Source organism: Hyperolius riggenbachi, chromosome 5, assembly GCF_040937935.1.
Source record: "Hyperolius riggenbachi isolate aHypRig1 chromosome 5, aHypRig1.pri, whole genome shotgun sequence".
NCBI classification, from domain to species: domain Eukaryota; kingdom Metazoa; phylum Chordata; class Amphibia; order Anura; family Hyperoliidae; genus Hyperolius; species Hyperolius riggenbachi.
The window spans coordinates 322,956,815-322,976,814 of NC_090650.1; the positions used below are offsets into that span (position 1 = coordinate 322,956,815).

At 43.2% G+C, this 20,000-nt stretch overlaps 1 protein-coding gene across 4 annotated transcripts in view; it reads right to left on the bottom strand.

Annotated features, from left to right (window-relative positions):
• Nucleotides 1-20,000, bottom strand: part of OSBPL1A (oxysterol binding protein like 1A) — a 253,225-nt gene that overhangs the window by 127,957 nt on the left and 105,268 nt on the right. For all 4 annotated transcript variants that reach the window (XM_068237280.1, XM_068237278.1, XM_068237281.1 and 1 more), the window contains one exon: nt 15,427-15,533. In XM_068237280.1, coding sequence (XP_068093381.1) covers nt 15,427-15,533 — 107 coding nt within the window. The remainder of the gene's footprint in view (nt 1-15,426; nt 15,534-20,000) is intronic.

The window sequence follows — 20,000 nt, forward strand, 5'->3', positions numbered from 1 at the left end:
AGACACACACACACAGACACACACACACAGACACACACACACACACACACACACACAGACACACACAGACACACACAGGTTTTATTATATAGGATAGACACAAACTGGCGCATACTAATTAACCACCCTGGCGTTCTGATTAAATCGCCAGGGTGGCTGCGGGAGGGTTTTTTTTAAATAAAAAAAAAACTATTTCATGCAGCCAACTGAAAGTTGGCTGCATGAAAGCCCACTAGAGGGCGCTCCGGAGGCGATCTTCCGATCGCCTCCGGCGCCCAGAATAAACAAGGAAGGCCGCAATGAGCGGCCTTCCTTGTTTTGCTTATATCGTCGCCATAGCGACGAGCGGAGTGACGTCATCGACGTCAGCCGACGTCCTGACGTCAGCCGCCTCCGATCCAGCCCTTAGCGCTGGCCGGAACTTTTTGTTCCGGCTGCGCAGGGCTCAGGCGGCTAGGGGGGCCCTCTTTCGCCGCTGCTCGCGGCGAATCGCCGCAGAGCGGCGGCGATCAGGCAGCACACGTGGCTGGCAAAGTGCCGGCTGCGTGTGCTGCACTTTATTTGATAAAAATCGGCCCAGCAGGGCCTGAGCGGCAGCCTCCGGCGGTGATGGACGAGCTGAGCTCGTCCAGACCGCTCAGGAGGTTAAACAAAGTATGAAAAGCACCCATCTAATACCACATAGTAGGAATGGTAAATCAAATGCAAACCATTCCAAGTTTCAGCTCTTGCTGCATTTGACTGGTCCATTTCCAAGCTGTATAAAATTCTATAAAGTTAGCATAAAAATTAGCATAAACTTGGGATTATTTGCATCACACTGATCCTCCATATGAGGAAGTGCACCACGTGCCACTAGATTGATCGCCTTGTGTGTGGCAACAAGACATTAACAGCATCTTGTTAAATTCCTTTCAGTTTTGAGGTTAGGCCTCCAAGTTTTAAACTTTTTTTCCAACACCTCCTACAGAAACCCCAATGGTTTTTGATCTCTGAAATTTGAAAACCAACAAAAATGTGATTTACAAGATCATAAGCGGTGTTCCATTTCTCAGAAATTAGTGTTTCAGGATCTATTCTGTAGGCTTGGACCAAACAGGCTGACCTCTGTCACTATCCACTTAACCACCCTGGCGTTCTGATTAAATCGCCAGGGTGGCTGCGGGAGGGTTTTTTTTAAATAAAAAAAAAACTATTTCATGCAGCCAACTGAAAGTTGGCTGCATGAAAGCCCACTAGAGGGCGCTCCGGAGGCGATCTTCCGATCGCCTCCGGCGCCCAGAATAAACAAGGAAGGCCGCAATGAGCGGCCTTCCTTGTTTTGCTTATATCGTCGCCATAGCGACGAGCGGAGTGACGTCATCGACGTCAGCCGACGTCCTGACGTCAGCCGCCTCCGATCCAGCCCTTAGCGCTGGCCGGAACTTTTTGTTCCGGCTACGCTGGGCTCAGGCGGCTGGGGGGACCCTCTTTCGCCGCTGCTCGCGGCGGATCGCCGCAGAGCGGCGGCGATCAGGCAGCACACGCGGCTGGCAAAGTGCCGGCTGCGTGTGCTGCTTTTTATTTGATGAAAATCGGCCCAGCAGGGCCTGAGCGGCGACCTCCGGCGGTGTTGGACGAGCTGAGCTCGTCCAGACCGCTCAGGTGGTTAAAGGAGTCTTGAGCACCCATGATCTGGTTTCATGGTTTGTCCTCCCTTAGACGACTTTTGGCATACCAGAAACACTCCACAAGCTCGGCCATTTAGGAGATGTTCTGACCCAAGTGTCTGGTCTTGTCACAATTTGGCACTTGTCTTGTAAATGTGATTCAGGTTCATAAATTTGCCATTTTATCGGATTCCAACATGTCACCTTCAAGAACTGACAGTTGACAAAATAATTCTCAACAGTGCCATTGTAAAGACATAATCGCGTTCAATAATTTTTATTGGAAAATGTTTAGTTTTAACAATATTTGTCAAATTAATGACATATCAACATGTGTAACTGTTTACATAACTTCTATAGAATTACATTCTAATAGGACCTTAATACATCCTATGACATTTCTTTTGCAACATATATTATATTATATTTAACTTCACATTTTGTTATTAACATATAACATTATGTTGTATACATACTTTGTTTTAATAAATAACTTCTTTGTTGTCTGAGACACGCATCATTCAGTAATATTATTGTACAGGTCCTTCTCAATAAATTAGCGCATTGTGATAAAGTTCATTATTTTCTGTAATGTACTGATAACCATTAGACTTTCATATATTTTAGATTCATTACACACAACTGAAGTAGTTCAAGTCTTTTATTGTTTTAATATTGATGATTTTGGCATACAGCTCATGAAAACCCAAAATTCCTATCTCTAAAAATTAGCCTATTTCACCTGACCAATAAAAGAAGAGCGTTTTTAAAACAAACAAAAAAAGTCAACCTTTAAATAATTATGTTCAGTTATGCACTCAATACTTGGTCGGGAATCCTTTTGCAGAAATGACTGCTTCAATGCGGCGTGGCATGGAGGCAATCAGCCTGTGGCACAGCTCAGGTGTTATGGAGGCCCAGGATGTTTCGATAGCGGCCTTGAAGTGGACCCAAATTACAAATACAAGATTTCAGAAATAAAATCTATTTTCTAAATTATAATAATAAATAGCAGCCTTTTTTCAGCTGCATGATGACAAATATAAAATATTTTACATTTATTGGAGGAACCCCTCCCTTCCTTTCAAATTGCCGGTATTTTTCCGGCAAACTGGTGGAGTAGATGGTGTCCGGCAATGGAGGAATTGCTAATGGCTGCCCCCAGTATAATCCTAGCTATGAAAATAGAAGGGTGAAAAGCATGCGCTGAAATGATCATAGGTTTGAAGGAGTGTTTATTTATCTTTGTATGTGTCAGAGTGGTGCAACTAAATATTTTTAATTAAAAAAATGTTTGGTTTGGGTCCGCTTTAAGCTCATCCAGAGTGTTGGGTCTTGCATCTAAACTTTCTCTTCACAATATCCCACAGATTCTCTATGGGGTTCAGGTCAGGAGAGTTGGCAGGCCAATTGAGCACAGTAATACCATGATCAGTAAACCATTTACCAGTGGTTTTGGCACTGTGAGCAGGTGCCAGGTCCTGCTGAAAAATGAAATCTTCATCTCCATAAAGCTTTTCAGCAGATGGAAGCATGAAGTGCTCCAAAATCTCCTGATAACTAGTTGCATTGACCCTGCCCTTGATAAAACACAGTGGACCAACACCAGCAGTTGACATGGCACCCCAGACCATCACTGACTGTGGGTACTTGACACTGGACTTCAGGCATTTTGGCATTTCCCTCTCCCCAGTCTTCCTCCAGACTCTGGCACCTTGATTTCTGAATGACATGCAGAAGTTGCTTTCATCCGAAAAAAGTACTTTGGATTACTGAGCAACAGTCCAGTGCTGCTTCTCTGTAACCCAGGTCAGGCGCTTCTGCCGCTGTTTCTGGTTCAAAAGTGGCTTGACCAGGGGAATGCGGCACCTGTAGCCCATTTTTCTGCACATGCCTGTACATGGTGGTTCTGGATGTTTCTACTTCAGACTCAGTCCACTGCTTCCGCAGGTCCCCCAAGGTCTGGAATCGGTCCTTCTCCACAATCTTCCTCAGGGTCTGGTCACCTCTTCTCGTTGTGCAGCGTTTTCTGCCACACTTTTTCCTTCCCACAGACTTCCCACTGAGGTGCCTTGATACAGCACTCTGGGAACAGCATATTCGTTCAATTTCTTTCTGTGTCTTACCCTCTTGCTTGAGGGTGTTCAATGATGGCCTTCTGGACAGCAGTCAGGTCAGCAGTCTTACCCATGATTGCGGTTTTGAGTAATGAACCAGGCTGGGAGTTTTTAAAAGCCTCAGGAATCTTTTGCACGTGTTTAGAGTTAATTAGTTGATTCAGATGATTAGGTTAATAGCTCGTTTAGAGAATCTTTTCCTGATATGCTAATTTTTTGAGATAGGAATTTGGGGTTTTCATGAGCTGTATGCCAAAATCATCAATATTAAAACAATAAAAGGCTTGAACTACTTCAGTTGTGTGTAATGAATCTAAAATATATGAAAGTCTAATGTTTATCAGTACATTACAGAAAATAATTAACTTTATCACAATATGCAAATTTTTTTAGAAGGACCTGTACAGTTGGACTTTATACATGTTTATTAATGTAAAGTGTGTGCGTACATTTCAGAACATAACTCGTTTTAGATGCAAATTATCATACGGACATTTATGTGGTCATGCGTAATATTGTATAGTTCACATATACGTGGATTATGATGCTTATAATTTAGTGGTCATGTGTATTATCATGTAAATTGTATATATGCGTATGCAGATTATGATGCATGTAAAGACATAATCAATGTGGTTTCAATTCCATGGCTGTATATGCTATCCAATGGGCTTAGTTTGCTATGTGTAGAAACATTTCAGGGGTCGCAACCTTCCTATTTCTGAGCCATTTAACAACTAGTGGATTACAGAAAGGGCCTCTGTAGAGGCTATTAACGGACACATGGTTATATTGGCAGGCAGCTACGTGGCATGCCTGGGGATCCACTCATGTATTACTATGGCATACTTCAGCAGCCCTGTTTGAGACCTTCACCCACTGGTCAGTGAAATAACTCTGCTTCACACAAGTCCCAGTATTGTGTGAGAAATACGCCATACATCCTTGTCCCCTAACACAACAGAGTACAAAACTGGTATTGTAAAGACAGGACACTGTAGCCATTTATTCCCGAACATGCTGTTTTTACTTACAGAAGCAATACTGAAGAAATGTCAACAGAGATTTTCTGGGGATGGGGTGAGGAAATTCATGTTAAGCAATACACATTAATTCAAGAAATGTAGGGCTTCATCACATAAATGTCAAGTTGGTGGGACAGCTTGTAAAAAATTCTTCACTTCATTCCTGCACTTCTTTCCAAATACAGTCTATATAAGGATGTCATGCTATACACCAGTGTTTCTCAAACCTGTCCTTGTGACTCCCCAAAGGTGCATGTTTTGCAGACAACCTCACCTATGCACAGGTGGGGTAATTCGTGACTCAGCTAGGTATATTCCCCCTAGCGGAGACACTAATTACCCCCACCTTTACATAGGTGAGGTTGCCTACAAAACATGCACCGTTGGGGAGTCATGAGGACAGGTTTGAGAAGCACTGCTATACACAATTAATCCTGAGGCATAACTGATTACAGACCAACACTTGCAGCCATTTGATAGATGGAGCCCCACATTTCTAGTGCAGATGCAGGTCGACTTTTTTTAATTTGGAGATTTGGGGGGAGGAGGGGTAAATGAGGGTTTAGGAAAACAAAACACCCTTTGCTATTCTGCTTCAATGAAGTAAACCGCATTCTCCATTTTTAAAATGGTGAATACTGTATGACGATCTATAAACATTTATAAACGTGCTTTTCAGATGATCATCTTTATAAATATGGCAACTGTAATTTTGCTGCCATTAACTATTGCCAAAAGTGAGAACAACAAGAGACTGGCAATCCCAAAAACATACAGATACATTAATTGGCTTCCCCCAAAACTGTCCCTGGACTATGACTATTCTAGTGACTAGATTGCGGGAACGGTTATTAACAAGATGATATACTCTGTAAAACGTAGCAGGACGTGTCAGCGTAATATAAATACAAATCAAGATTTAACCCTTCTAAAAGTGACCCTTGTTTATGCGGATCAGATCTTTTATAAATATTCTAATCTGCAGATCTCAAGAAAGGTACTGTTATTTCTGCAGAAACTATGGCATTTTTCTCTCTGACAAGCTGCCACCTTAATAAATCGTTCCTCCCAGGATCTCACTGTAACCGGAATGTAAAAAAACAAAACAGGAACCCAACATTCTATTTTCAGTATCTTGCTGGAAATTACTTCAATTTAGATACTTTGTGAAAACCATTGCCCTTTATGAGGAGGCCTGCTAGATGGCTTGTTATGTGAATAAAGCTAGGACTACAATAGTAATATATCTCCATTGTAAAAGACAACTGTTCATTCCATATAAAAAGTCAGCTTCATTGTATAAGTAATTCCCCTTCTGCAGTGAAGGTTACCTTCATTTCTATATGCCCCTGCAATGCGAGCTGGTGAGGTACAAGCACTGTCATAGTAATAGGGTATGCAGAGGTTGCGAGTGCGCCCACACCAGGGACCAGAGGGGCCCAACTTCGTCCATCTTATTAGCTTTGCGGACACCTCTATATGTGCATTGCATAGTGGTAATCCTGAAACTGTTTCCTTAGTCTGACAGTCTGACTACACCTCTCTGACACTGCAGCTGTCCTTGATAGGTTTTAGGGCTCCCTATCAAATAGAGTGCCTGGGGTCCCATGTAAAACTCACACTGGGTACCCTAGCTCCATAGTAACGCCACTAGGTACAAGCATTCCTAAATAATAAATGAATTAACTGGTGTCAGCAAGGAGTATGAGATAGCAGCTAAAGTCCCTTGATTACATTTGACTTTTTATCCAGAGTTGTTCTTTAGCTTTTATCTATTGGTTAAGTATACCAGAGTTGATTCAACATTACTCTAAAAATTAGTCTGAATCCTGCTACACGCTTGGAGCTGCAAGGTCAGAAGTGCATAGCGAGCACACGTGTGTCACATAAAGTGGGTGTCCTCGTCAGAACTAATCCACAGAGATCATCTCTAAAGCCCTTTACACATAGTACACACAGGAGCACAAGTATGGCTGGTATCCCAGTGCAGTGTATAGGAAGAGACAAGCTGTATCTCTGTACTGCATCTACACAATGGAAGATCACACTAAGCAAAACTCTATTTACATTTCCAAGAACATACAAAAACAAAACACCATATCAACACTTTTTCAGAATAGAGTTTTGAAAAGGTATAAAAGACATGGCAGGATCCTTCTGTGTGTGAGAACTTTAGCCCTTTCTCTAGTTAGGCACAGCATAGCTTGGGTTTATTTCATCCACAGCATAAACTGCAGCAGTACGGCATGTCCCGGGAATCTCTGCACATCTCAGCACAATACACACAACCTCCCACTGATCACATAAACACAGGCAATTAAAGGACACACTCAAGCTTAAACTGTACCTTTGTGATGGGATGTTTTAATTTTTCTTCTCAAGGTCTCCTCCTGTACAGTTCCCTCAGGCAGAATCATATGCAGTGTTATCTGTGGGCTTGCTATCTCCCTCCCTAATCCTCACCTCAGCATTAAAAAAAATCCCTTGTACAGAGCACAAGCAGCTGCATGAGAAGGTACCACAACGTTCTCCCCGGCCAGCAATTCTTAACATGCAAGCAAATCTACTATTGGTCACACTGCATAACTTCTATTGGCTCCGGCATCCCTCTCTAATTGGCCATTGTCTTAATTCCCTGTGTAGTGCTCACATGCCAACTCTACTGCCTGCTGTACATTGAGATTCATGCCTCCACAGACAATAAGCCAAGCTAAACATTTACGTCGGCAAAAAATAATTTATTTTAGTTTTCCCAAAACCATTCCCAGCTTACACAAGCAAATACTTTGCGACTAAGGTAAGCAATAAGCTTTTACAGTTGTAGAACTACAAGTGCCAGCATCCACTGCTGTTAGGCATGTGGTTACATGCATCTGTCTTTTAACCTATCTCCACTATATCATATTTCACAAAATATCACACTTGTCATAACTACCTATTCCATGCTTAATATACTGCAATTAACCCACATGCCACATTATTGCAGTATAAGGCAACAACTACAGCATCCCACCAGGTACAACTGTCATTTTATTTTACCTGGTATGATTTACGAACCAAATGTTCCATGCAGAATACAATTAACCATATAATTTCCATCATATAGATCCTTAAAAGGGGCGCGCGCAATTAACCATATAATTTCCATCATATAGATCCTTAAAAGGGGGGGGCGCGCGCACACACACACACACACACACACACACACACACACACACACACACACACACACACACACACACACACACACACACACACACACACACACACACACACACACACACACACACACACACACACACACACACACACACACACACACACACACACACACACACACACACACACACACACACACACACACACACACACACACACACACACACACTTAACCACCAATTCACCACTTCCATGTCATAGGACAGCTTACATATGCCATCTGTTCAAAGGATTTCCAATTTGATTTTCCGATCGATTTCTGATTCGATTCTGTTCTTTTCTTAACTATTTCCATTCACTTCTATGAGAAATCGATCAGAAAAACAATCGATAATAAGATCGGACATGTAGGAAATTATCTATCGAACCATCTTTCTAACACAAAATTGTATGGTGTGTACCTAGCATAAAACGTCATACTACATGGAAATGGTAAAATTGGCCAATCAAGGTCGGATGTGTGTATTAGCCAAAATGGGTCACGCGACATTGATTTTTAATATAGCACTCTAATAGGAATAAACTAAAACTCCATAGCCAATAGTTTGGAGGGAAAACAAAAAGTTGTATTATTGAAAATATATAAATAATATAGGTTCAAAACACCAACATTTATTATAGGCTCTTATTTCAATATAAAGAAGGAGAGTCTGTCTGCATATAGTTTACTTAACAGGTCAACATTTTCACGTACTGTACATCAGCAAATTTATATCTATGCAAGGTATAAATAATTTGAGAAAAGGAAGAAACTAATTTACATTGAACACATTTTGCTGCATGTTTTTTGGCACACAAGACCACCTCTTCAGAGGCTGTGAGACCTGGAATTCAGATAACAGGTACTGGTTGGTGAGAAAACTACCGTACCAGTCAGTGGGATCACAAGGCACGTAGAAGAAGAAAAAAAAAAAAATTGTGAAAATATGCAGCATGCTTGGGCAATCTGAATGGTTAAAGACTTCAAGGTCACGGTAAGGAGAGACTAGGTTCAACACTGGATGGTTAGCATGTGATCTTCCCTGCATGCATACAAGTTTTCTTTTAAAAGAAATAAATAACCATGTGTTAGGATGCATAAACACATCCAATTTTGATTGGCCAATTTGACCACCTCCATGTAGTATGAGGGCCAACAGATTGTGAATATCATAAACAGATTGTGTAGATGAGTCCGCATACTACATGCAGGTGGTAACAGGGTTTTTTTTTTTTTTTTTGGTGAGTCTTGTAGGGGCCAAGAATACTTGGGTGAGAAGTAGGGAGAGACTGGGAGCTCAATGCTGATGTATCCTCAGGTATAGGCAGGAAAAAATTATATAGCTACATACTCACAAAGGTGGGTTGCTGTTCCTACACCCATCATATAGGCCTGCAGGGAATTAATTGTCCCTGCTCGGTACTCAAAGTCCTGCTGGATACTGGATGGTCGCTCTCCTATAGTATGATAGACTTTAAAGAACAACTGCAAGGCTATTACCTACAAAGGAGGTCTGACTGGTAATGGGTAGGATGGAGGCGCCCAATATGTGTTCTATTTTAGTATTCTAAAATACAAATATAAAATATAATAAAAACAGAAGTAATTGCTTAGCTCTCCGGAAGATATAGACACCAGTTTAACTGGAAAAAAAGTTTTTATTCAAAAAGCAATCTGACAACACGTTTCATGGATCATGGTCCGCTTCCTCAGGTCAACACAAAATGCCATTCGAGTGACCCCCCCCCCCCCACACACACACACACCTGATGATCTATTTGGGAAAAAGGTAAAGATTTCTCATGGGAGGGGGCCATCATCTACTGATTGGGTTCAACTTCAATCCTGGGTTACAGTTCCTCTTTACGCACAGTTCAGGTGAGCTTTAAATATAGTTCAGTCTGGCTATGTTCAGAGAGGGATGTTACTGTCCTGCGTTAAAGTCTTATAACGCAGTTTAACGAACTGCAATGTTAAAGCTATGCGACGTTCACAGTGCAACATTAAAGAAAACCTGAACTGAAAATTAAAAGTCAAAATAAGCATTCACAAGTCATACTTACCTTCCATGTAGTCTACTCCTCAGTGTCTTTCTCCTGTCCCGCGTCCTGTTTGTTCACTGTGATCAAGGGAATTTTCCGTCCTCCATTTTGAAAATGGCCATTACCCATAACAGCTTTCTGGTCAGCACACAGTTAAACTGTAACATCGCCCACTTGAGCCATAGGGAAACATAGACACATCAGTTCTCCTCTCAGCTATAACTGACAGCAACTGATATTTTACTGACAGCAACTGATAGATTTCAGATCTGACAAAATATTGTCAGAACTGGAAGGGATCATTTTCAGAAGAAAATGGTGAGCTTCTGAGAGGAATTGATGGCAAGGTAACTATGTAATGTTCATTTGAAGTTACCTCATGTGTTTATTTTCAATATTTTTACTCAGTACAGGTTCTCTTTAAAGTCGTGTTGTAAATGTTGTGTTGTGGTGTGGTAACACTGCTGCAGTGCGTTACCTCTAAATACAGAGATTAACAGATACAGGGAAGCATTATTTTCATTGCCTGTATTCTCTACTGTATCTACTGTATACAACACTAATGTGTGTTGCAACTTTTTTGGTGCGTTGAGTTGTAATTTTGCGTTGTGACTAACTTTGCATCACAATGCAATGTCCCACAGTGAACCTAGCCTCTACGTGTTAAAAATAAAAAAGCGTCCCATCTTAGAGCTGCCATGTAGCTCTCTGTTCAGCCATTTAGGGTGGGAGCCAGGAAACGGGGCCAACAGGTGTATAGTCACCTGCTAAGCAATAACATCCCACATAGCTTATAACAATTAGGGGTTGGAGTGTTACCTTAACCTTTCTTTAACATGCAAAGCACCTGACCCAATATCAATGCATGCTTGGAGAAAGTCTATGGAATATTTATTGTGGTGTTCTGCAGCAGAAGCATAACTCACTTATGATAAAGTGTTAGATATCCCCCAGTAGTTCTGTTGGTTTTAGTCACCCTAGAAATTTCCTCTCAGGGACATGATTGCCATTTGCTATCTGCAGAATGATATGGTACTCGGGGGCTGACCAAATGACAGCAACATTTAGCTGCTAACAGCAGAGCAGTACATTGTCCTATGGTAGCAAATGGAACATCATTTGCGTAATTATACACAGGTGATCCTGTTGCGACAAACCTGCGACAAACATTCTTGCAGTCAACTCAGTAAAAATAGCTTTTTAGTTTCTGAAGCAGCAATTTGGATTGGTATTGCATAATCATTGTTTACCACACAGTGCCAATAAATCATTTTAAAATCCAATGAACAACATGAAAACATACAAACTAAAACAGAACAACAACGCTAATTTTATTCTTTACTAAGAACTTGCAGAGTTTCTGCTATAAGCAACATGGCTAGTCTGCTTCATTTAAGCATTTGGTCAAAAGGTCTTCAGCGTAAGAAGCTATGTTTGATTTAATACTATCAAACCAGTGGCGGACACAGCCAGCAGTGGGCCCCTGTGCAAAATTGTAATTGTGGGCCCCCTATGACCTGCAAGATATGGGCGTGGCAAAAAATAGTGGATAGAACCTGCGGCGCGTAGCGCCGCAGCAAAAAATGGGCGTGGCAATGACCGGATGAGGGCGGAGCTAACTGTAACTTAAAGCGAACCCGGGGTGAGGGTTTATTTCCTTTTAAACAATACTAGTTGCCTGGCGGCCCTGCTGATCTATTTGGCTGCAGTAATAAACTGAATTACACCAGCAACAAGCATGCAGCTAATCTTCTCAGTTCTGACAATATTGTCAGAAACCCCTGACCTGCTGCATGCTTGTTCAGGGTCTATGGTTGAAAGAATAAGAGGCAGAGGACCAGCACGGCAGCCAGGCAACTGGTAATGCTTAAAAGGAGAGAAATATGTCAGCCTCAATATTATTCTCACCTCAGGTTCCCTTGAAAAGTGCAACGCAAAGACAGTGGGCCCAAGTTTTGGTGACCCTTTCCCCAGAAAATTCACATAATTGTGCAGGTTTTCTCAAGAAAATACACATATATGCCCAGAAAATACGTGCAATCATGTCGGCAGATATGCCCAGAAAATACGTGCAATCAAGTCGGCAGATATGCCCAGAAAATACATGCAATCAAGTCGGCAGATATGCCCAGAAAATACGTGCAAACAAGTCGGCAGATATGCCCAGAAAATACATGCAATCAAGTCGGCAGATATGCCCAGAAAATACGTGCAAACAAGTCGGCAGATATGCCCAGAAAATACGTGCAATCATGTCGGCAGATATGCCCAGAAAATACATGCAATCATGTGGCAGACCTGCCCAGAACATACACCTGCTAATATAAATAAAACAAAAACATTTACTCACCTGCAGCAGCAGACCTCCTGTCCCAGCCTCCATCCGGCGCGCAGCTCCCATGGGTGGTTGGGTGGATAGGTAGCCTAGTGGGTGGGTTAGTGGGTGGGTGAGTGGGTGGGTGGGTGGGTAGGTAGGTAGCCTGGTGGGTGGGTAACTAGGTAGGTAGGTAGGTAGCCCGGTGGGTGGGTAGGTAGGTAGCCTGGTGGGTGGGTTGGTAACTAGCCCGGTAGGTAGCCGGGTGGGTGGTTAGGTAGGTAGCCTGGTGGGTGGGTAGGTAGGTAGCCTGGTGGGTGGGTTGGTAACTAGCCCGGTAGGTAGCCGGGTGGGTGGTTAGGTAGGTAGCCTGGTGGGTGGTTAGGTAGGTAGCCTGGTGGGTGGGTGGTTAGGTAGGTAGCCTGGTGGGTAGCCTGGTGGGTGGGTAGGTAGCCTGGTGGGTGGGTTGGTAACTAGCCCGGTAGGTAGCCGGGTGGGTGGTTAGGTAGGTAGCCTGGTGGGTGGGTTGGTAACTAGCCCGGTAGGTAGCCGGGTGGGTGGTTAGGTAGGTAGCCGGGTGGGTGGTTAGGTAGGTAGCCGGGTGGGTGGTTAGGTAGGTAGCCTGGTGGGTGGGTGGGTAGCCTGGTGGGTGGGTAGGTAGCCTGGTGGGTGGGTTGGTAACTAGCCCGGTAGGTAGCCGGGTGGGTGGTTAGGTAGGTAGCCGGGTGGGTAGGTAGGTAGGAAGCCTGGTGGGTGGGTAGCCGGGTGGGTGGGTAGGTAGGTAGCCGGGTGGGTGGTTAGGTAGGTAGCCGGGTGGGTAGGTAGGAAGCCTGGTGGGTGGGTAGGTAGCCTGGTGGGTGGGTGGGTAGGTAGGTAGCCTGGTGGGTGGGTAGGTAGCCTGGTGGGTGGGTTGGTAATGTCTCCAACTGGAGACATATTGGAGACTAAGCGGCTGGGCCTCTAGCGGATGCCTGGAGAGCCCTGAAGACTTCCTGCATTTGCCGCTCGCTCTCCCGCCGCGCATATCGGGAGGGGGGCCCCCCGAGGTGAGGGAGGGAGGATAGGAATCGGGGGGCCCCCCGGGGAATAAAATAATTAAAAAAAAAAAAAAAAAAAATACTTAATGGGCCCCTGAAGAAAACGGAACTTCAGGGGCCCTCGAGCGGCAGCACGGCCTGCACGGCCGTATGTCCGCCACTGTATCAAACCACCACTCACAATGTGCATGTAGCACGGTTGCAATAAATTACATCAGTCACATATTTGGGCAACCCATATTGAGAAGATAATGAAAACGACATCACCAGAGGCTAGCGGTGATGAAAAATAGGTTTCAAAAAATTTGGCCCGACATCTACCTCCAAAGCCTCTGTATTGGTCATTAGTATAGTGGCCAAAAGAAAAGCTCAAAAACTGCAATCCATTGATGTTCACTTTCTTTTAAGGACCTGTTAAAGGTGCCACTTCAGGTAGTGGTGAAGTAAGAAGTGGGATGGCTACATTAAAGGGAATCTAAAGTGTGAGAACAATATGGAGGCTGCCATCTTTATTTTCTAACAATGCCAGCTGCCCAACTTCTGTGCTGATGCTCTGCCTGTAGTACTTTAAAGGACCACTACCGCAAAAAATTGTAAAATGTAAAATACATGTAAACATATACAAATAAGAAGTATTTTTTCCAGAGTAAAATGAGACATAAATTACTTTTCTCCTATGTTGCTATAACTTAACAGTAGGTAGTAGAAATCTGACAGAACTGACAGGTTTTGGGGGATTTTAAAGGTTTTGTTTAGTTTCAAAAGCATTTAGTGAATGGCAGTTGCTCTGTCCAACACTTAAAAAAAAACGTGCAGTGAGCAGGGAAGCTGGCCAGCATTATTGTACAAATCCTTTTTAGGGACTGTCTTTATAAAGAATAAAGGCCATGCGGAGAATCCCCCATGAGGAGATGGGCTAGTCCAAAACCGGTTAAGAATGTCAGATTTCTACTACCTACTGTAAGTGACAGCAACATAGGAGAAAAGTAATGTATGGCTCATTTTACTCTGGAAGAAACATACTTCTAAGGGCCCGTTTCCACTCTCGCGGAAACGGCCGCGAATCCGCAGAGTTTCCCCGCAGGCAAATCGCGCGGGGAAACTCTGCCATAGGGGACAACGGCGCCGCCGGCCGAATCGCTTGCAGTAGCGATTCGGCCGGAAACCCCTACAGAATTCGCGGCGGAGGCTGCGATTCCCATAGCCGTGCATGGCACGGCTGATGGGAATCGCCTGCGATCCCGCCCACCCGCTCAGTGCCGGCGTGCGTCTACGAGACGCACGCCGCACTAGTGGAAACGAGCCCTTATTTAGATTTGTTCACATGTACTTTAAAGAGGATCTGTATTGTTAAAAAAATGCCCCTGGAGGTTACCCACCTCGAGAGGGAGAAGCCTCCGGATCCTATCGAGGCTTCCCTTGTCCCGTGGCGGCAGTGATTGTGCTCCCCGAACAGCGGGTATGTAAATATTTACTTTCTCGGCTCCAGCGCAGGCTCAGTAGCTTCTCTCGGCTCCGAAATACCTGGAAATAGTCTCCTGCTCCTGTGCAGTAGAGCGCAACCGATTGAGATCGGCTATTTCCACTTATTTTCAAGCGGAGAGCTGCAACAGCGCCCCCGCCGGAACAGGGAAGGGTAAATATTTCACAGACTGACAAATTGTGGCTGTGCATTCAGTGGGCCAGAGCGAGACCACCATGGGACAGAGGAGGACGGGGGAAGCCTCAATAGGATCTAGAGGCTTCCCCCTCCCGAGGTGAGTACCACCCCAAGGGCTTTTTGGATTTTTTTGTTTTGTTTTTGCACAGTCTCTTTAAATGTTACGATTTCCGCGATAGTGGTACTTGAAGTCGCTGGCCCAGAATTAGCATGTAGATCAGATGCCTTGTCTGACTCCACTGGCTGCATGCTTGTTGTAGGTGTGTAACAACTAAAGCCAAAAAATCAGCTGGTTATCAATTTCTGGTTGTGCGTAACTATAAACGAACAGGAACAGTGCTGTAAAAAAATGGGTCATTTAACGTGGCAGAAGTCATACAAACCTGATCTTGTTTGCTAAAAAGTTGCAGACAGTTCGTCAAAGCGGAGTATGTTTCCTCAGATGCATCAGATACTTTCTTGACTTGCTCCAGAACAGCAGGATCAAGACCTGGAAAAGTATGAAGTATACAGGGAGTTTCATTAAAGGAATGATCTTGGCAGAACAGCGAACAGAAAGTCCTCACTACTTATTCAGGATATTTAGATGAATATTATATTGATTGCATTAACTCATCGAGTTCTGTCTAGACTTTTTGCGCTACAGTATAGTTCCTCATTGTTAGCTAGCATGCAAATTGTATGTTCAGTCTAATTTGTCTTGATTCTCATTTACATATGAGGAAAAATTTGCATATGTAAAATATCTTGTAGATATTGTTGCAGTGGTTTGCACGCAAAAAAAATTACTAAAATTAACAAATTTCATCACTGCACCCAATACTTCTTGATTTGTACTATGCAATTTGCAATGGTCTGCTCATGGCAAGAGACAGAGGCCAATGATCCATCCTGATTTTGCTTGACCCGTCAGCAGCTTTTGACACAGTTAATCATGAAGCTTTGCTTAACAGACTGCAAAAGTACTGTGGCATGGATTGCTTAGTTCTCTAGTGGTTCAACTCCTTACTGGCTGGCTTTCCAAACCTGTACCACTAAAATATGGTGCGTGCCAGAGCTTGATACCATCCCCTTTGCTGTCCATCATATACATACTTCCACTTGGAAAAACTGTTAATAACATGGACTGACATACCACTGCTATGCTGATGACACCCACTTCTAATTATCATTCAAACCTGGTGTGACAGACTCTACTCCACAAATAAATACGCCCTTAGCGGAGCTTCAGGAGTGGATGAATGACAAATGACTAAAATGAAATGCTGACAGACACATTATATTGCGCTTTTCTCCAGGTGGACTCAAAGCACCAGAGCTGCAGCCACTAGGGCACACACTCTATGAGCAGTAGCATAACAGTGGTATGGTGGTTCAGGTCTCCTACTGAATAGGTGCAGCTTACGGGAACAGCAAGAGTCGAGATTCAAACCCTAGTCTCCAGCATCAGAGGCAGAGCTCTTAAAGTGAACCTTAAGCCAGAAAAAAAAAATGAGTTTTACTCACCTGGGGCTTCTACCAGCCCCCTGCAGCAGTCCTGTGCCCTCGCAGTCACTCACTAATCCTCTGGTCCCCCGCTGCCAGCTAGTTTTGTTTTTGCCGACAGGCCCGTCAGGACTGGCCACGCGTAGCTTTTTCCGCATTCCCAACAGTAATTAGCGCTATTTCGGGCCGCAATGCATACAAAAATACGCGTTGCGGCCCCCAATATCGCTAATTACAGTCGGGAATGCGGAAAAAGCTACGCGTGGCCAGTCCTGACGGGCCTGTCGGCAAAAACGAAACTAGCTTGTAGCGGGGGACCAGAGGATTAGTGAGTGGCTGCGAGGGCACAGGACAACTTCAGGGGGGTGGTAGAAGCCCCAGGTGAGTAAAACTCATTTTTTTTTCTGGCTTAAGTGTCCCTTTAACCAGTACATTATCCAGCCACCGATCCTGACTAAACAAAAGTCAGCGCTCAACAGCAAAGCATCTCCAGTGTCCAGTCTCAATCAGCACCACTAAGAATAGGAAGTTCAGACCTGAATATTCAGAAGTGTGCACCCTGGGTATACTGATTGATGGGGAATTAAACTTCAGGAATTAAATCTCAGCTGTTGTGAAATATTCTTTCACCTAAGGAATATATAAAAAATTAGGCACCTCATACCTCCAGCAGACCTTTTAACCCTAGTTTATGCCTTCATCACATGACGGCTGGACTACTGCAATGCTCTCTACGCAGGCCTTGCAAACAAAGACCTGCACTGCCTGCAATTAGTAAAGAAAACTTCTGCAAGACTGTTAAGAAGCCAACCCCATGATTGCCACATAATACCAATCCTTCACTCACTCCCTCCAATAGCCACCCATAAAATTAAGAATTCTATTTAAGGCTTATTGACATTTATACCCATGCACAATCTGGGCCCTTATTGTCTCAAGGATTTGTTGCAACTGTATCACACTTCCCACAATCTTAGATCAAAAGGCTCTAATAACTGTCATCTCCAGAGTCCTTCTCAAAACCTTTGGAGACAGACTTGGGAACTCCCTGCCACATCCAATCTCCATCCCTGGAAACATTTAAAGAGGAACTCCAGTGAAAATAATGTAATTTTAAAATTGCTTCATTTTTACAATAATGATGTATAAAAGATTTCAGTGTTTGCCCATTGTAAAATATTTTAAATCCCTGATTTATATTCTGACATTTATTACATGGTGACATTTTTACCTGCTGGTATGTGATATAGCGGCTACTTGCTGTTTTGGCAGTTGTTAACAGCTGTAAACAGCTATTTCCCACAAAGTAACAGGGTTCACAGACCGGAAACTGCCAGAAGTACCTTGGTACTCAGAGCTTCTTGTGGTAGGAGTTTCACCACAATATCAGTCATACAGCGCCCCCTGATGGTCTGTTTGTGAAAAGGAATAAATTTCTCATGTAAAAGGGGGTATCTGCTACTGATTGGGATAAAGTTCAATTCTTGGTCGGAGTTTCTCTTTAAGAACAAAATGTAAAGCCACCTGCTTAGTCTGGCATTTATGAAGATTATAACATCATCGTAATACAGTCCACCCTGTAACTGTGTATTGATCTGAGGCAGATCTACTGCATGTGCTTTGAGTCCTATGGGAGAAAAGAACTTTACAAATATTATCGTATGCATCGTATTAAGCTAGGCGTCAAGAGTGTGCAGATAATATTTTTTATTTCTTTCATACAATAAAAGGGTGTGTTCTAAAAAATTCTTCACATTCCATTTTTGCTCAATCCAAATCCATTTTTTTTTTTTCTTAAGAGCAGCTTTAGTTTTGTACTCAACAAGCTTGTAACATTTCACCTGCTTTCCCCCTCAACATTGTGTCTCCTAGCTTTTATAATTTTAGATTTTTTAATACTAATGATTTACAAACCGGAAAAAAGGCAGAGCACAAAAGGAAATCCAATCAAATGTATAATGAACTAAATTTGTATTATCCATCATTAAGAAAAGACTGACTCGTTTACAACACCCATATTATCATCCCAGTGTTCTGTTAAAACACAGCCAGGAAGCCAAGTACTTTTGTAAGTTAATCAAATAAAAGGTTTATCCTCAGAGGATTAGGATAGATTTCTCTGCTTGAAGATTGAGGTCATCAATTCACAACCTAGTAAAGCTACTTTAAGCTTGGCTCTGCAGGCCTGTCTCTGGATCCGCCCACACTGTGACCAGCACACTCTTCAATGTGTAAAAATAAAACAAGCCTCAGCGGAAAGGAAGTAAGTAAGATCATAGAAGAAATGTACACACATAAAAATGTATAACAGTCTAGCACAGCAAGAGGGAAACTGGAATAGTATACTTACTAAAATTACAAGTGGAATTACACAAATTGCCACAGAGAGGTAGACAACAGTTTTACTATAGCAAGAGTAGGCGATGCAACTAAAATCCATACCTTACGTTTTAAGAAGACAAACTTCTGTTTTGTGTTTCAAGCTAAAACAGTAAGTATTTTAGGATTTTTTTTTTAGTCAAGTGAATTCTTTAGAGCTCCACCTGCTGTTTTAGTTGGCAAGCTTTGTATGTAATTGCCTGGTACACACCAGGGCCAGATTTACCATAAGGTACGATTCTACAGGCGCCCAAATGATGGAAGGGCGGCTCACTTCACTCCACGAGCGCCTCCCTCCCTATGCACAGTCCCGATGAGAGTGTAAATGAGAGGTTACACACCCAGCTCTCTGCATTTTACTGACCAGATCTTCCTTCAGTCAGGGGCACCTCTAGCTACTTAAAGGGGAACTGAAGAGAGAGGTATATGGAGGCTGCCATGTTTATTTCCTTTTAAGCAATACCAGTTGCCTGGCAGCCCTGCTGATCATCTGCCTCTAATACTATTAGCCATAGCCCCTGAACATGCATGCAGCAGATCAGGTGTTTTAGACTTTAAAGTCAGATCTGACAAGACTAGCTGCATGCTTGTTTCTGGTGTTATTCAGATACTACTGCAGAGAAATAGACCAGCAGGGCTGCCAGGCAACTGGTATTGATTAAACGGAAATAAATATGGCAGCCTCCGTATACCTCTTACTTCAGTTCCCCTTTAATACTGAGGTTCCTTTAGCTACCTAATAATTGAGGGCACCTCTAGCTACTTAATACTGAGGTTTCTCTAGCTACATAATACTTGAGATTGAAAATCAGATCGGACTAGTTGGAAATGATCGATTCCGGTGAATCTGATGAGAACTTGCATGGTGTGTACCAGGCATACAAGGAAGGCCCTGTTCAGTCTGCAGTGCAATAAAGATAAGATAGCTCAACAGAACATTAGTATTAGCTACCAGTCACCAATACTTAGACATTTAATGGCTGTACTGATCATTTCTGACCATCTGACAGTGTGATGCCAGTACAGGCATTACCATTCTTCAGCTGTCAAATCATGGGTGAAAATCACTTGGCAAAAGCAGAATATTTCAACA